Source organism: Lytechinus variegatus, chromosome 1, assembly GCF_018143015.1.
Source record: "Lytechinus variegatus isolate NC3 chromosome 1, Lvar_3.0, whole genome shotgun sequence".
Taxonomy (NCBI): Eukaryota; Metazoa; Echinodermata; class Echinoidea; order Temnopleuroida; family Toxopneustidae; genus Lytechinus; species Lytechinus variegatus.
Genome location: NC_054740.1, coordinates 90,116,374 through 90,131,598, shown reverse-complemented (window position 1 = coordinate 90,131,598; position 15,225 = coordinate 90,116,374). Strand labels below are relative to the sequence as shown.

Here is a 15,225-nt window from a genome sequence, read left to right as displayed (position 1 = left end):
TATAGGCCTAAACCAAATCTTAACCCTATCAAAATACATGTATAGCATCACTACACCACTTCAAGGAGCAGAATGTTGATTTCTGACGGAAAGAGCAAGTGGGAAGAAGATATCATTTGCAGTCTCGATGCATATTCATAATGAATGTTTGAAATAAATAACGCGAAATTTCAAAACATCATTCCACCATTTTACATCCAATTTTGATCACATTTTCGTTACTTTGCTTGATTTATTTCACTTATTTCATTTTAACATATATGTTGAACCCGAGTGTCAATTTCATGAAATAGTGAGAATGATCGTGGCTTATGTGGAGCAGAATAGATGGGAGTAAAATAGTACTTGAAAAAAAAAACATTCAATTTGAGATTGGCCTTGTTGTCCGTCTCACTATTCTTAATTCTTAATTTTGCTTCCTTCAAATCCCTTTTATTCCACAATTTTGAAATTGGCTACCGAAAGTGTTAATTATGTTCATCAAATATACAAGATAAAATATTATAAAATGTCTCTTAATATTGCATATTTCATCAACGTTTTCATAAAACTGAGTTTTTAAAATACTATATTTTTAAAAATTTTATTGCAACAGAACAATCCAGGAGAACATCTTTAGCAGTAGCTTGAATCCCCGGATCTGGATGTTTGGATATCACATATCATTCTTGCCTGACATGATGCATCACACGGACCTGCGTCGTACTGGCGATGAAAAAACCTAAAGCAAAAACAAGATTGAAGTTACATGACTTTACTTCTTTAAAGCTATGATCTATTTTATTAAATAGATTTTCATTATTGTTCCTTTCCCAATGAACACAATGACCAAGGGAAACAAAATTTATACAACAAATACCTGTCATTGGTGAAAAGAGTCCCCAAAAAGAAAAGTTTCAATTTTTTAAATAGAGATCTTGACATAACATTTAGAAAACAATGTCATATATCACTTCTCTTTCTCTTTCTTTCCAATTTCTCTTCTTTTTTTTTTTTTTTTTTTTTTGGGGGGGGCGCTTGCCCAACCCCAGTATGTACACCACTGATACATCTTTGGTTTCAACAAGTAATATTGACATGTAATCCCTTCATGGTTGAATTCTTATTAATATCATGATGAATTTGATTCTATTATGATCAATTATTATCATCATCATCATTATCATCGTTGTTATCATTATTGTTGTTGTTATTAATCCATGCCACCCATTAACGTCAGAGTGGATGCCACTTGAATATTTATTACTGGGAAGAATATATCCCAAGAAACGAACATAGTTCACACAGGATTTAACATTTTGATCATGCGTATTTACAAAATATTTATACAAATACGATAACTAGAAAATGTTCATTAAGAGCAAAGGAATTTCAGTACGATTTCTTGCTTTTTAATTGACATGAAATCACTTCGTGCCAAAATTCACCATTAATTGATAAAAGTTGCTTTCAAATAGAGCACTGTGGCAAATGGCATGAACAGCTCTATATGCTTTTTTTGTCCCCCCCCCCCTTTTCAAGCGATCTCGTTCATACCTGTAATATTGATTGAAAATCGTAGTATTTGACTTCATTTCATCGACAACTCTGTTCCATTCACTGGGTTGCAATGATGTCATGTTATAGGCATTCTGAAACAAACCAGTACAACTTAATTATCATATTTGTTTGTTTAATTGAAATTATTTCTACATTCAATAACACGATACATATGAATACATTATTACAGAAAAAGACATAGATATATCAATATCATGGTTCCAAGCAATTAAAAAAAATCCCAGATTTACCCGGAATGAAGTCTCAATATACCTTGGAAATTATTTCTAAGAAGCAATTCTATAGTTCAATTTTTCAATTTCAGTTCAAGTGAACATTTATTTTCTTCCATTTTTCACAAATATCATTTTTCAATATAAATCATACAAAATAACTTGACATAATAAATATGAATATATAACATAACGTAGTTTCCGGAAAGCAAGAGCTTGCGACGTGATATGCCTATAACACAAAAGGGGTGCTACTCCCTTTTGGCTTTTCGGTGTACACAAACATCTTGTGAGGCTACATTAAAATAAATAGCCAGACATCCAACAGATGTTGTTTAGATATGCATAAAAACCAAATCTAACTTTTCCCAGATTGGAGGAAATTCCCTGATTGGAAAAATCAAACATTATTTACTTGATGGGCTTACATCCGGATTATAATCGCCTTATACTTCCAAATACCCATCCCTTAAAAAATAAACTAAATAAATAAAAATGTAAGGGAAATTAAACATTTCATTTTTTTTTGCATTTAACGTAATTTTCAACGCGGGGGATTTTCATGGACTGGATGCTTAATGTCCATGAGAAATAATCTTAGGTGTGTAATATTTAAATTTCATACTAAAGGAATTTCTAAGGAAAAATTCGAATACATTAGTATAATTGGAACAATATAGACATGTGTAGGAAATATTCATCAAATAAATTAATAATAAATCAATGGAATTGCTAAAAGACACAATCATGAGGAGGGTGATTATACCTTTGCCTGGTACTCCATACGCCATACTGGTTTGTTAGTAAGATTGGCTTCCGTGAGGTTGAGATAATAGTTATCATGATCCAATACAGCCTGTTAATCAAATAATAGATAACAAATTTCTAATGAAAATTTTTGATGATTACTTGTAAATAATTTAGGACGACAAGGGGAATATTAGCCAAGGAAAAAATAGGTATTCATGATTGGAAATCATCTAGTCTACATGGACCTCATTCTGAATCTCATCAAGTCGAGGAAGGAAGAAAAGGGGGAGGGGGCTGCGGCCCATTCAGCCTCCCCTGGATCAACCAATAGAATGAATGAGTGACTGTGACTGAATATCTTAACATCTACTCTAGATATCAAAATCCACTCCTACATCATTTTGTAAGAAAACGATTTCAAACTATAAGATTATCAAAGCCGTAATTTTGCTTAATAAAACTATGGGAATTCATAATTTCTATTATATCTTTTGGATGTACCCATGTACAGTTTGTGTAGTTGCCATCAGCCGTGTAAACGCGATAGCCAGGATTTTGCTCACTCGGTGTAACAGCTCCCGCAATATAAACTACGCTGATTGGCCGACGGGAAGTGGCGTTCTCGTAAAAAAGTGTAAACTGGTCCTTATGCCTGTGGCCAAAGAACTGTCCCCGAATTGTGCTCTCGTATCTGGAATGGAAAATTCATGAAATGAGAAAAGAACAAAAATAAAGATCGAAATCCAGGCAAAGGCCTACCAAAGTTGAATTAGCATAGCTGCCATCGATGGTATAAACACGATAACCCGGGTATTGCGTATCAGGGGTAATAGCTCCTCCCACATACACCACGTTGATTGGTCGGCGAGTTTTGACGTTTTCATAAAACAGGTGAAACTGGTCGTGATGGGTGTGGCCAAAGAATTGTCCTCGAATAGTACTCTCGTATCTATGGGAGTAATGACATGCAAACTATTAGGTTATCTTGATCACTCTTTCAAACCAACATCTCTGAATACTGGGAGCTTTTCTTTAAAACACACAGATTGATAATTTTAGACTGATAATAAAAAGTTCTAGAAATTCCTTAAAGGCGTCTGCAAAATTTCACAAAGAGAATTTAAAGAATTAGAATGTATAGAGCAGTCTAGAACTGGCCCATGATAATCATGTTAATTCAACAAGACTTATTCCCTATTGGATCAAGATGCATTATTTTTACAGACTGGTATTTAATTACAAATTGATAAGGACTAAAATATGAGAGAATGGACTATGGCTAATTCATCTAGAAGTATGTCAAATCTCGCCTCCTCTAAAAACCTACCTCTTTCAGAATGTGTTTTAATATCCCTTGATGTTTATAATGTAAATTATTGATTTTTTTTATTCTGAAATTCTGACAGTATTTCCAGCTTTCCTCGTGCATATAGACCTGGGCAGCGTTTCGTGAAAGGAGACGTTTTATCCGACAGTTACCATTGGAACTGTCATGTTCAGCCAATCAAAATCAAGGAAAGTTGTCAGATCTGACAATTTGCCGGACAAAAAATGTTGATGAAACATTCCCAAATAGGTGATACGCGTCTGTTAAGAATTGTACTATTGTTATTTATACTAGGTAAAGGGGGGGTCCTAACACGTAAGCGTTTACAGGGCAAGATATGAACGGGCTGTTACCTCTTGACAATAAGCTCGTAGTTCTTGCTCCATACCGGTAATGTACCACTTGGTGGAATGTGACCTAAAATGTGTACCTTCTCCCCTGCTGTCTCAGCTGCTTGAAGGACACCAATCAACCACTGTAATTGACTATCGGGATCAGTACCATTGATCTGTAACCACCTAAAACAAATTAATACAAGTGAATGCACTGTTATAATAATAATAATAATGATAGTAATAGTAATCATAAAAATAATAATAATGATAATGATATTAAGAGTAATAATAAAAATAATAGTAATAATAATAATAATAATAATGATAATAATAAAACAATAATAATAATATATTGAAACTTCTAATTTATTCAAATTTCAAATATACAAAAAGAATAGACCTATCACACTAATCAACCACTGTCACTGAGTGTAGTGAAGATTTTGATCTTTAAACGGTCACTATCAGAATGTTACATGTTATGCTGTTGAAGGTTCAAGTAACCGTCTTGGACGTCTACAAGAAAACTCCCATAATTTATACCCACATCTGCATATTTGTTTTCTGATTTAACCCCATTATTCATGTAAAATAAGCAAGCAGCAAACCAAACATCTTTATGTTTCATGTATGCATTTGCAAAGATAATATCAACTTATTACTGATAAATTATTCATGTATCATTTGCTTTATTGAATATAGGATATGACATTACCAATTCATTGGGTTTCCAGCATTCGAGTTAAGTGACACAACACGAAGACCCGGATACACAAGAACATCGTAATAACCACCACTGGAATGAACAAAACAATGGTAAAGGAAATATAATATTATTTCATAATCAATACTTCTCTTTAAAAAAAACTAATTGGACCAAATTTGAATGAATATAGTTCATGACAAGGAAGCTCGTGACAAGAAAGTTGATGTTCTTACCGTTGAATATTTGCACGTGTTGCATTAGGCAGCCAACCAGCTTTGTCTATCCAATTATGGGCCATAGTGTTATATAACCAAGTCTCTGATTGGTCACCTTTTATGACGTCAGTAGGTGGAAAGCTGGAAGAAAAGCGATTGTTTACAAGTAATGTGTAAATCTCAAAACACCCATGAGTTCTTCTCCACAGTTTCAATAAGTTTTGATAATAATAATAATGCTGCTGCTGATGATGATAATAATAGCAATAATAATGATGATGATGATTATGGTAATAATGATAATGATAACAATACTACAAACAATAATAACAATAATAATAATGATAATGATAATGATGACGATAATAATAATAATAATAATAATAATAATAAAAATGATAATACTGATGACAATAATAATGATAATAAATATTGCTTTCTGACAGAGGATGGAAAGCGCAACTTTAGCGAAAGATACCACTTTTTAGCAGCACTCAAGGAAGTAGGCCTATATAATCTTACCGGATACACATTTACCTCACCTGGAAAGGGAGAACGATGGCTTAAATGGAAAGGAATCAAACAAGATAAAGATCTCCACAATTATGTCTATGGAATGATCAGGCAGAATGATAACATAACATGCAAATAAAATATGTTGCAAAGATATTTGAAGTATTCTTAAAACTCTTTTAATCATTGCCGGACTTTTCGCGAACTTCTAAAGATAGTACTGATCTTCGGTTTACAAGCTATTGCTTTATCAACGCACCCTTTCGACAGTTCATGTCGGGTTCTTTATATTGTCATATCTGAAATAATCCTAAATCAAAAATATAATCATGATTTCATTATATTATTTTAAAAAGGCTACTGTTCCTTAATTGTCACCTGTTTACGGGGGCACTTTCATGATTGCCAAGAGCACCATAAACTTTGACCCCTGGGAAATATTTCAGGAAAAGATCGGTGACGAGGTTAAAAACACCAATGTTGTCGGATCGAGTCTGATTCCAAACATCATGGGCAGGAAGATCACCTGTCATGTAAATCATATCGAGCTGAAAAAAAAGAAAACAAGAAAAATATCAGTATAACCTTGGATCGTGGATGGTGCATGGAGTTGGAAGGTGCTAGTGAATTATGTGTTTAATAATGTCAGGTTACTTCAGGGTTACGCATTTTAACTTTTCAACAATAACGATTAAATATCAATTTGATTCTTCGTCTTATAAAAATAATAATCAACTGAAGATAGTCACACTCTAAAAAAAGGTTTACCAAATATTGGGTAAAATAGGAACATGCATGTTGGTTGGGTAGGAAGATACCCAATATGTTGTAAATTTTACGCAATGTTGCGTTGAAAAATACCCAGCAAACATGCATGTTCCCTTTCTACCCAATTTGGGTAAAATTTTACTCAGTGTTTTTAGAGTGCATGATTGTGGAGTTGACGGACATTATGGGAACAAATTATATAAATGCAACTATCTAGACGATTGTTATGATTATTTCATACCTTTTGTGTCTTTGATATTTCTTCGAGAGTATTAATCATGAGTTTCAGAGAAGCATCACAACCTCTTAAGTCTCCCCATTTACCAGCTCCAGGAACGCCGGGGGCTATATCGATGACGATCGAGGGAGAGGCGGTAAATTGAGGTACAGATAAAAGGTGAGAAAAATATGAATATTTAAATGATGGTAGTAGCAGGGGTGTAGTAGAAGTAGTATAGTAGACCTAGTAGTATTTGTTGCTGCATCGCAGAAGAAGTGGTGGTTGCAGTAGTAGTAGTAGACCGAATAGAAGTAGTAGTAGTAGTAGTAGTAGTAGTAGTAGTAGTAGTAGTAGTAGTAGCAATAGTAGTAATAGTAGTAGTAGCAGCAGCAGCAGTGGGTGTAGTAGGAGTAGTAGTAGTAGTAGTAGTAGTAGTAGTAGTAGTAGTAGTAGTAGTAGTAGTAGTAGTAGTAGTAGTAGTAGTAGTAGTAGTAGTAGTAGTAGTAGTAGTAGTAGTGGTATAGTAGTATAGAAGTAGTATTAGAGGAGGAACAGTAGTAGTAGTAGTAGTTGGTAGTAGTAGTAGTAGTAGTAGTAGTAGTAGTAGTAGTAGTAGTAGTAGTAGTAGTATAGTAGTATCGTAGTAGTAGTAGTAGTAGTAGTAGTAGTAGTAGTAGTAGTAGTAGTAGTAGTAGTAGTAGTAGTAGTAGTAGTAGTGGTATAGTAGTATAGAAGTAGTATTAGAGGAGGAACAGTAGTAGTAGTAGTACTTGGTAGTACTAGTAGTAGTAGTAGTAGTAGTAGTAGTAGTAGTAGTAGTAGTAGTAGTAGTAGTAGTAGTAGTAGTAGTAGTAGTAGTAGTATAGCAGCAGTAGTAATCATTAGTAGTATTTTGTTAATTAACTTTGACCTTTTGAACTGTCACCATTTTTGAGTGGCCAGCATGTTCATGTACATGTGTGGTGTCCAAATTATGAAGAACTTTGTAACCGAAAGGAAAGGCGTTGTATCAAAGGAAGAGGTACAAAATGAAGATGATAAATATAAAGAAGAATGATGATAATGGTTAGTTACCTGGGGGACCATCGTTGGACCTGCAGCATATCGGTTCCCCACAATCTGTGTTTGACCCCACCTCATACATCCGATCTATGTGAAGATCACTGATGTGAAGAATACGCAGAGTTGGTGAACCTTGCTGAGAAAGAAATGAGGAGGGGGTTGAAATTAGAGGATCTATAGAGGAGGGCGAAGTGGATTTAGATAACGATGATCATGATTCTCACGTTGATATCGGTGACGGTGATATGCCTACTGTCGATGAAATTTTGGTGATGAGGATGATGGTGCGGAGGTCGGAGGAGGATGCTGAGTATGATGCGGCTGCTGTTGATGATGACGATGATGGTGATGATGTCGATGATGATGACGATGATGACGATGATGATTATGACGATGATGAGGAGGAAGAGGAAGATGATGATAATGGCGACGATGATGATATTGATAATTTTGATCGGAGGTGAACATTTAGATTATTATTAGGATGATGATGACGAGGAAAATAAAGGAATCGAGGAGAATGATGATGATGATGACATTAATCAAGATGATTTCATTCAAGAATCATATCAGGTTGCATATGATAAATGTAGAGAATTAGAGAAACATATCGATGAAGGGTTGTAAATAAAAAAAGGATCACTAGCAGAGTAATCAATTTTCAAAGATAAACAAAATAGGCGTCAGATCCCACAATTTCAAAAAATAAATTGAAAATGATTGTTTTTCTGCAGTTTAGCAGATTGTCTCATGAAACGTGTATGTTTTTATCATGTTCAGACCGATTTTTTGTAATTTCACATAAAATGCTTGGTAAATTCATTTATTTTTCTCAGTGTTAATGACTATTTTATTGTCTCTAGGTACGTCTTATACACAGATCAAAATGACTAAACAAAACGAAAGACCATGTTTTCAACAGATTTTGTTTGATTTATTTCACTTGAAATACAATATTCTCTGTTTTTTGTAAAGAATAAGATGATCCCAGTCATATTGTCTGAAATGAAAGAGATAAATCCATGATTGTCTTAATGATTGTGCAATAATTGTAATGGTTCTCGAGACTCCGCTGCATGCAGGCATTTTTAATTCTTAAATAAGACACTTTTCTAATACTGACTAAATTTAGCCCATTAGGTTAAGCTTAATATGACAAAAATCATCATTTCTTAATGGTTTGTGGTTAGAACTATAATTCTTCAGAATAGAAGCAGTTTTATTCATATTTCAATGCAGAGGGAAACTAATTTCCAATTGTTTGTCATTTTATGAAATGATATTTCAAAATAATTTTAACTGAAAACTGACACATTGATACGAATGAGGCGTCACAAAATAGACACCTCTGGTGCAGGGTGTTTCATAAAGCTGTTTGTAAGTTAAGAGTGAGTTTAAGAACGACTGGTGATCCCTTCTTGTGGTATAAGTGGTATATTGAATTGGCGATGGTTCAGCGCGTAAAAAAGGATCACCAGTCGTTCTTAAAGTCGCTCTTAACTTACGAACAGCTTTATGAAACGGCCCCCAGGAATCCACAACACAAAGTATTAATTTCTTTTAATTATGGGTTTTATTAGAAAAACAATATCAACTCACAAAATTTATAAACAATTTGTCTGATTGGTAAAAGACAAAAAAAAAGATAAATTTCGTCTTACCTTTGGTGGATTTACAGGAGTGACTGGTGGTTTGGGGATACTTGGAAACGTCACATTCCAATCAGCGTTTGGGTCATAGGTCACTGCGCATGACTCTCCAAGCAGAGTGCCACAAACTTGATCTGGGCTCAAGTAATGTAAGGTCGCCACATCGATTACCTCTTCCTGCATGTGCAGAATTTTATGTTTAAAAAATCATATAACTGTGAGTTTGGAACTGAAGGAAAATGAAGACAATGAATATTCATTCAGCGCATCATAGATATTTTTTGATGGGTGAGCAGATGTCAAGTGATGTAGTAATTTTCGAAAGCAAATTGATAACAAAAATCTAATGGGAAAGTATTACCCGATTCACCGATTAATTCCAGAAACTTTTTTCATAGATATCAGAGGCTTACTGATGCTTGTACAGAAGAAAATCACAAAACTAATAGATTTGTTTGTGTGTGAAGGATCTTTTTCCTTTATTTTTAATAAATTAAGTGCCTCTCTGAAATTCTATGATATTTACGTTGACTGTTATTAGAGTGTAATTATACAGTTGGTGAAGTAACGTGGAATGATAACAAATAAGGGTTGCGACTGGGTATAAGGACAACGATTTATTTACTTTAATTATAAAGTACGTTCCTGGAGTCCGTTACTCGACTGAAGTTTATGAAATAACAATAATGATAATAATGATGATAATAATAATGTTCATGAAAATGATAATAGGCCTAATGATGATAACAACAGCAATAAGGATTTTAAGAAAACAAAGGGCAGATCCCCCTCGCCGTAATTAGTCAGGTGCCTAAGTTAAATAGAAACTTTTATGATAATAGTTTCGATTAAAGAAGCTTATAAAGCATTCACTTGATATTTCATTAATGATTGACTAAGAGGGTCTGAAACTGATAAAATACTCATTATGACTTTCGGTTGCAATATGATAATCCAAATGATACAGAGAAATTTTGTCCTCCCAGAATTTAAGATTGGGTATACAGGTTGCGTACTTGTAAGATAATAATTACTTCATTTGTTACAGATTCTTGTAATAAAATAGGAAATAAACATTTTGATGTACAATAAGAAAAAAGGACAGGAAAGCATCAACCCATCTATAACGTGTTAATGACGGAAAGCACATAACAGTTTTTACAAAATATTGCCAAACTTCAATACATTCATAATTTCTTCATCATTTTGTTGTAATGTTTTATGTTTTTCTCGTTGAACCTAGCTCTATTTATTTAAATACATTTATTATAATCCTGTAAGACACCAACCTGAAATTCTCTGACGACTAGATCACACACACGGTCATCCTCGATCTTCAGGATCTTACAAACCTCGCCTGAGATTTCAACAATGAGGTCACGTGATACATCAGACTGGATAAGGACATCGATGACGGCCACGATTTCCTTGCAGAGATCACAGCCGATGTCGAGATGGTAGATAGATGCTGACTCTCGTATGATGTTATTCCTGTTTCATAAAAAATGGGGTCGAATTGTCACTTTCGTTCCTTTCCCAATGTTTATTTAAATTGGTGTTTCATATTCCGTTCATTATCTTCTCTAATTATTACATGTAGTCACCAGGGAACAACAGATCAAATTACCACGATTTATCCCCCTCATCTCTCGATTTAAATTTATTCTCAGTTTATCGATCTCTTCTCAGCGTCTTTTCACTTTCTCGTACAATATATGAATTTTCCTTCTTTTTTGTAATTTTATATACTTTCTAAACTTTTCTAGCAATAATCAGTCAATAATTTGTCGTACGTCATGATCATAATCTTATCCTATTTCATTTTAGACAATTAAGAGTTTATCTATATCTTGCTTATCGTCATCAATAGCAACAATTATGTTATCACAATCACTTACTGTTGTCTTCAACAGAAATAGGCCTATATACATTTTGAGCTCTAATTGGTCGGCACAGTTTGTGTGATCGCCACGTGCACTTTGTCTCATTTCTAGATAGACTATCCGTTTGGTCTCATATCATACACTGTTAAAAAAAACACCGATTTTACAGAAACAAGATTTTGCAGAAAGCAATAACAGAATCATTCTGTAAATTCATAAAACAGGAATTTTTCTGCAATTTAACAGAACAGGTCTGTTTAAAAAGGGGAAAATTGTGTTTTCTTTAAGGAAATTTGTAAGGTTCCATACACCAAATACCTATTTCCTGTAAGATTATGCAATCTGGTAAGATTACAGGTGTTCTCGAGACTCTCAGTGCTGCAGGAACTTCCTTTATTTTAAGGATAAATTTGCTGACAGTGTAGGTACCACTTAGTCTAGAGGCCTCTATGATTCGCACTGCTTATGGTCCAAATTTTCATTTGACAAAGGGCGAAAATTTAAGGAGACGGTATTGAAATCATACTATAGACTGAATGGCAGTTAGGTCAAGTGAGTATTAGACCAAGTGACGGTTTAACCTAAATGGCAATTGGACCAAATGGATCTAGTAGTTGTAGTAGTAGTATAGTAGTAGTAGTAGTAGTAGTAGTAGTAGTAGTAGTAGTAGTAGTAGTAGTAGTAGTAGTAGTAGTAGTAGATGTAGTAGTAGTAGTAGTAGTAGAAGTAGTAGTAGTAGTAGTAGTAGTAGTAGTAGTAGTAGTAGTAGTAGTAGTAGTAGTAGTAGTAGTATAGTAGTAGTAGTAGTAGTAGTAGTAGTAGTAGTAGTAGTAGTAGTAGTAGTAGTAGTAGAAGTAGTAGTAGTAGTAGTAGTAGTAGTAGTAGTAGTAGTAGTAGTAGTAGTATAGTAGTAGTAGTAGTAGTAGTAGTAGTAGTAGTAGTAGAAGTAGTAGTAGAATTATTAGTAGTAGTAGTATAGTAGTAGTAGTAGTAGTAGTAGTAGTAGTAGTAGTAGTAGTAGTAGTAGTATAGTAGTAGTAGTAGTAGTAGTAGTAGTAGTAGTAGTAGTAGTAGTAGTAGTAGTAGTAGTAGTAGTAGTAGTAGTAGTAGTTGAAGTAGTAGTATAGTAGTAGTAGTAGTAGTAGAAGTAGTAGTAGTAGTTGTAGTAGTAGTATAGTAGTAGTAGTAGTAGTAGTAGTAGTAGTAGTTGAAGTAGTAGTATAGTAGTAGTAGTAGTAGTAGTAGTAGTAGTAGTAGTAGTAGTAGTAGTAGTAGTAGTAGTAGTAGTATAGTAGTAGTAGTAGTAGTAGTAGTAGTAGTAGTAGTAGTAGAAGTAGTAGTAGAATTATTAGTAGTAGTAGTATAGTAGTAGTAGTAGTAGTATAGTAGTAGTAGTAGTAGTAGTAGTAGTAGTAGTAGTAGTAGTAGTAGTAGTAGTAGTAGTAGTAGTAGTAGTAGTAGTAGTAGTAGTAGTAGTAGTAGTAGTAGTAGTAGTAGTAGTAGAAGTAGTAGTAGAATTATTAGTAGTAGTAGTATAGTAGTAGTAGTAGTAGTATAGTAGTAGTAGTAGTAGTAGTAGTAGTAGTAGTAGTAGTAGTAGTAGTAGTAGTAGTAGTAGTAGTAGTTGAAGTAGTAGTATAGTAGTAGTAGTAGTAGTAGTAGAAGTAGTAGTAGTAGTAGTAGTAGTATAGTAGTAGTAGTAGTAGTAGTAGTAGTAGTAGTAGTAGTAGTAGTTGAAGTAGTAGTATAGTAGTAGTAGTAGTAGTAGTAGTAGTAGTAGTAGTAGTAGTAGTAGTAGTAGAAGTAGTAGTTGTAGTAGTAGTATAGTAGTAGTAGTAGTAGTAGTAGTAGTAGTAGTAGTAGTAGTAGTAGTAGTAGTAGTAGTAGTAGTAGTAGTAGTAGTAGTAGTATAGTAGTAGTAATCTCAATAATGTCTCAATAATTTCACATCATTTGTTTTGATTTTAAGCCTGTGTCTTATTGATGATTGTATCTTCTTTTACTTGCCATATACTTTAAGATTGTTCCACATGTATTTATGATTATATTTATGTCTATGTTATGATCATGATGTTGTATTGTTATGCTATGTATATTACGGATCCATGTGAGACCAACTTACTGCTGAATGGGATTCCCTTTTTTTTGTTAATATATAATGATTTAGAAAAGACGTTAACTCACATGTACGCATTAGAATCTTGAAGCTTTATAGTACTTTGGGCAAGAGATGCATTACTGAATTCGACAAGAAGAGGGGCAATCCTGTGAGCGAAGTAAGTACTAGCCTCCTTCCCGAGCTGATCCTCGTATTTCATTGATGAGATCGGTATGGACTTTGAAGAGCCGATGATCATGAAGAAGATACATAGTGGATATATAAGAATTAGGCTGATTCCTTTGCTAGCCATGTTGATCCGCTATACTGAGATAAACAGAAAATAAATCAATAATAACCACCCGGAATAACCATAGGCTAATCAGATAAGTAGTGCATGCGGACTACATTTCGAAGGGGGTTGGGGTACAAGAGGAAATATAGCTGCCGATGGAAGCTATATTTTCCAAGAAGAATTTGATTTTTTTTAATTACTCGATTAGGTAATGAAGTTTTCTCGAAGTTTAACATTGTTTAAGGGGACAATTTTTAAAATACATATGACTCTCAATATTGCCATATTTGGGTCAAGGAAGCATCTAAAGTTAGCATAAAACAGTAGCGAACAAATGAGAAATGAAAAACGGAAATTTCAAGAAGGAAGCCCATTTCCATCTAAAATATAATTTTCATACATGAGAGTAAATACATGTAGTTAGAAATTTGGAGAGAAACGGAATAGAAATTTAAAAACAAAACAAAACCACTTGGTAACAATATAGCTCTTTCACAAAAAGGAAGCGACGAAAGCTGTAGTTACGTATATGTCTTTCCATTCCTCTTCTCTTCTTTTTTCTTGATTGAATGACAAGTAAAGGATGTGAATGTGAAGCACATCTCTTACTAACGGTACAGCTCTGTACATAAGATATTCTGTCACTGAATAGAAAGAGAGAATATACTTCAGTATAACAGTATGGCAGCATCAAAAGCAGTAGTATTAGTATTAGTAGCAATAGTAGTAGTAGTAGTAGTAGTAGTAGTAGTAGTAGTAGTAGTGGTGGTAGGAGTGGTAGTAGTGGTGGCAGTAGTGTAGTTGTGGTGGTGAGAGCGCCAGACGAGTTCCAGCCCCTTCCAGCGCCTGACTGAGATCCAATCTTAGGATGAGATTTTGAGGGCTGACTCGAACCACTGAACATGAATACGGTGATTTGAATCACAGACACAAAATGACGAGGCCTGTTACAAAAGCATGACAGACTAAAAATAGGACCACCAGCCAGTTAACAGGCCACAACAATGCATCCCTTAAAAGGAAAGAAAAAGATCCGGTCCATGTATAAAGGATCCTAAAATAAATAACCTACAGTATAAAAAATAGCCTACCTTCATTCAGAACTCATGTATACAGCCAGTGAATGCAGTACTTCGGGTGAAAAGGGAAATACTGGTGTATCCCACTTTATAACTTGTCCGGGAAATTTGTGAAATAATGACAGCAGTGTTGTCGAGTGGTTGTATCCCGGTTGTATTTTGATTTCATAGAACTATAGACAGCACGCAATATGATCAGTAGGCGGGGCAATGCAAACAAACTGAAACCAAAATACAAAGGCATATTCAGACGATTCTCGTATAAAGGAAAAGGGAATGAGTGATTAAAAGGACAATATTGCCAATTATGTAAGTTTCAATAAGTGTCCATTGTCGAAAAGGATCGCAGTATAATGAAAGTTCGACAAAAGGAATTATATAAATACAATGATGATTTACATTCATATTCTAACAAATCGAATACATTGTACGAAACGAAACAAAATGGTATACTTCATGACTCAGGTTAAATTTTTCATGGTCAGTATATTCGCATTCTCGTGAAAGATAGAATGGACCCCCCCCCCCGGCGTAGATTACACTTACAAGCAAT

The 15,225-nt window shown here is 34.1% G+C and overlaps 1 protein-coding gene across 4 annotated transcripts; it reads right to left on the bottom strand.

Moving 5' to 3' along the window:
• Positions 1-408: 408 nt before the first annotated feature.
• Positions 409-14,918, bottom strand: LOC121428049 (sphingomyelin phosphodiesterase-like). 4 transcript variants are annotated; one of them, XM_041624634.1, is made up of 14 exons: positions 14,685-14,918; positions 13,385-13,620; positions 10,607-10,808; positions 9,330-9,494; positions 7,681-7,804; positions 6,628-6,731; positions 5,997-6,166; positions 5,124-5,246; positions 4,900-4,980; positions 4,203-4,367; positions 3,024-3,213; positions 2,539-2,628; positions 1,537-1,631; positions 409-721 (listed from the first exon to the last, which is right to left on the bottom strand). In XM_041624634.1, the coding sequence occupies exons 1-14, from the start codon at positions 14,688-14,690 to the stop codon at positions 616-618; spliced, it is 1,857 nt and encodes a 618-aa protein (XP_041480568.1). In that variant the 5' UTR covers positions 14,691-14,918; the 3' UTR covers positions 409-615. The 4 variants fall into 4 exon arrangements, with proteins under 4 accessions (XP_041480568.1, XP_041480559.1, XP_041480574.1 ...); XM_041624625.1 differs by lacking the exon at positions 3,024-3,213 and adding an exon at positions 3,282-3,471 and having other exon boundaries at positions 14,685-14,883; XM_041624640.1 differs by lacking the exon at positions 3,024-3,213 and adding an exon at positions 3,282-3,471 and having other exon boundaries at positions 13,385-13,625; positions 14,685-14,881.
• Positions 14,919-15,225: the final 307 nt, after the last annotated feature.

Excerpts from the sequence above, each read along its gene's own strand:
- LOC121428049 (XM_041624634.1), bottom strand. Across the intron at positions 2,629-3,023 it reads ACTACACAAACTGTACATGG|GCTGTATTGGATCATGATAA; the intron begins GTACATCCAAAA and ends TTTGATTAACAG. Across the intron at positions 1,632-2,538 it reads GTATGGAGTACCAGGCAAAG|AATGCCTATAACATGACATC; the intron begins GTATAATCACCC and ends GGTTTGTTTCAG.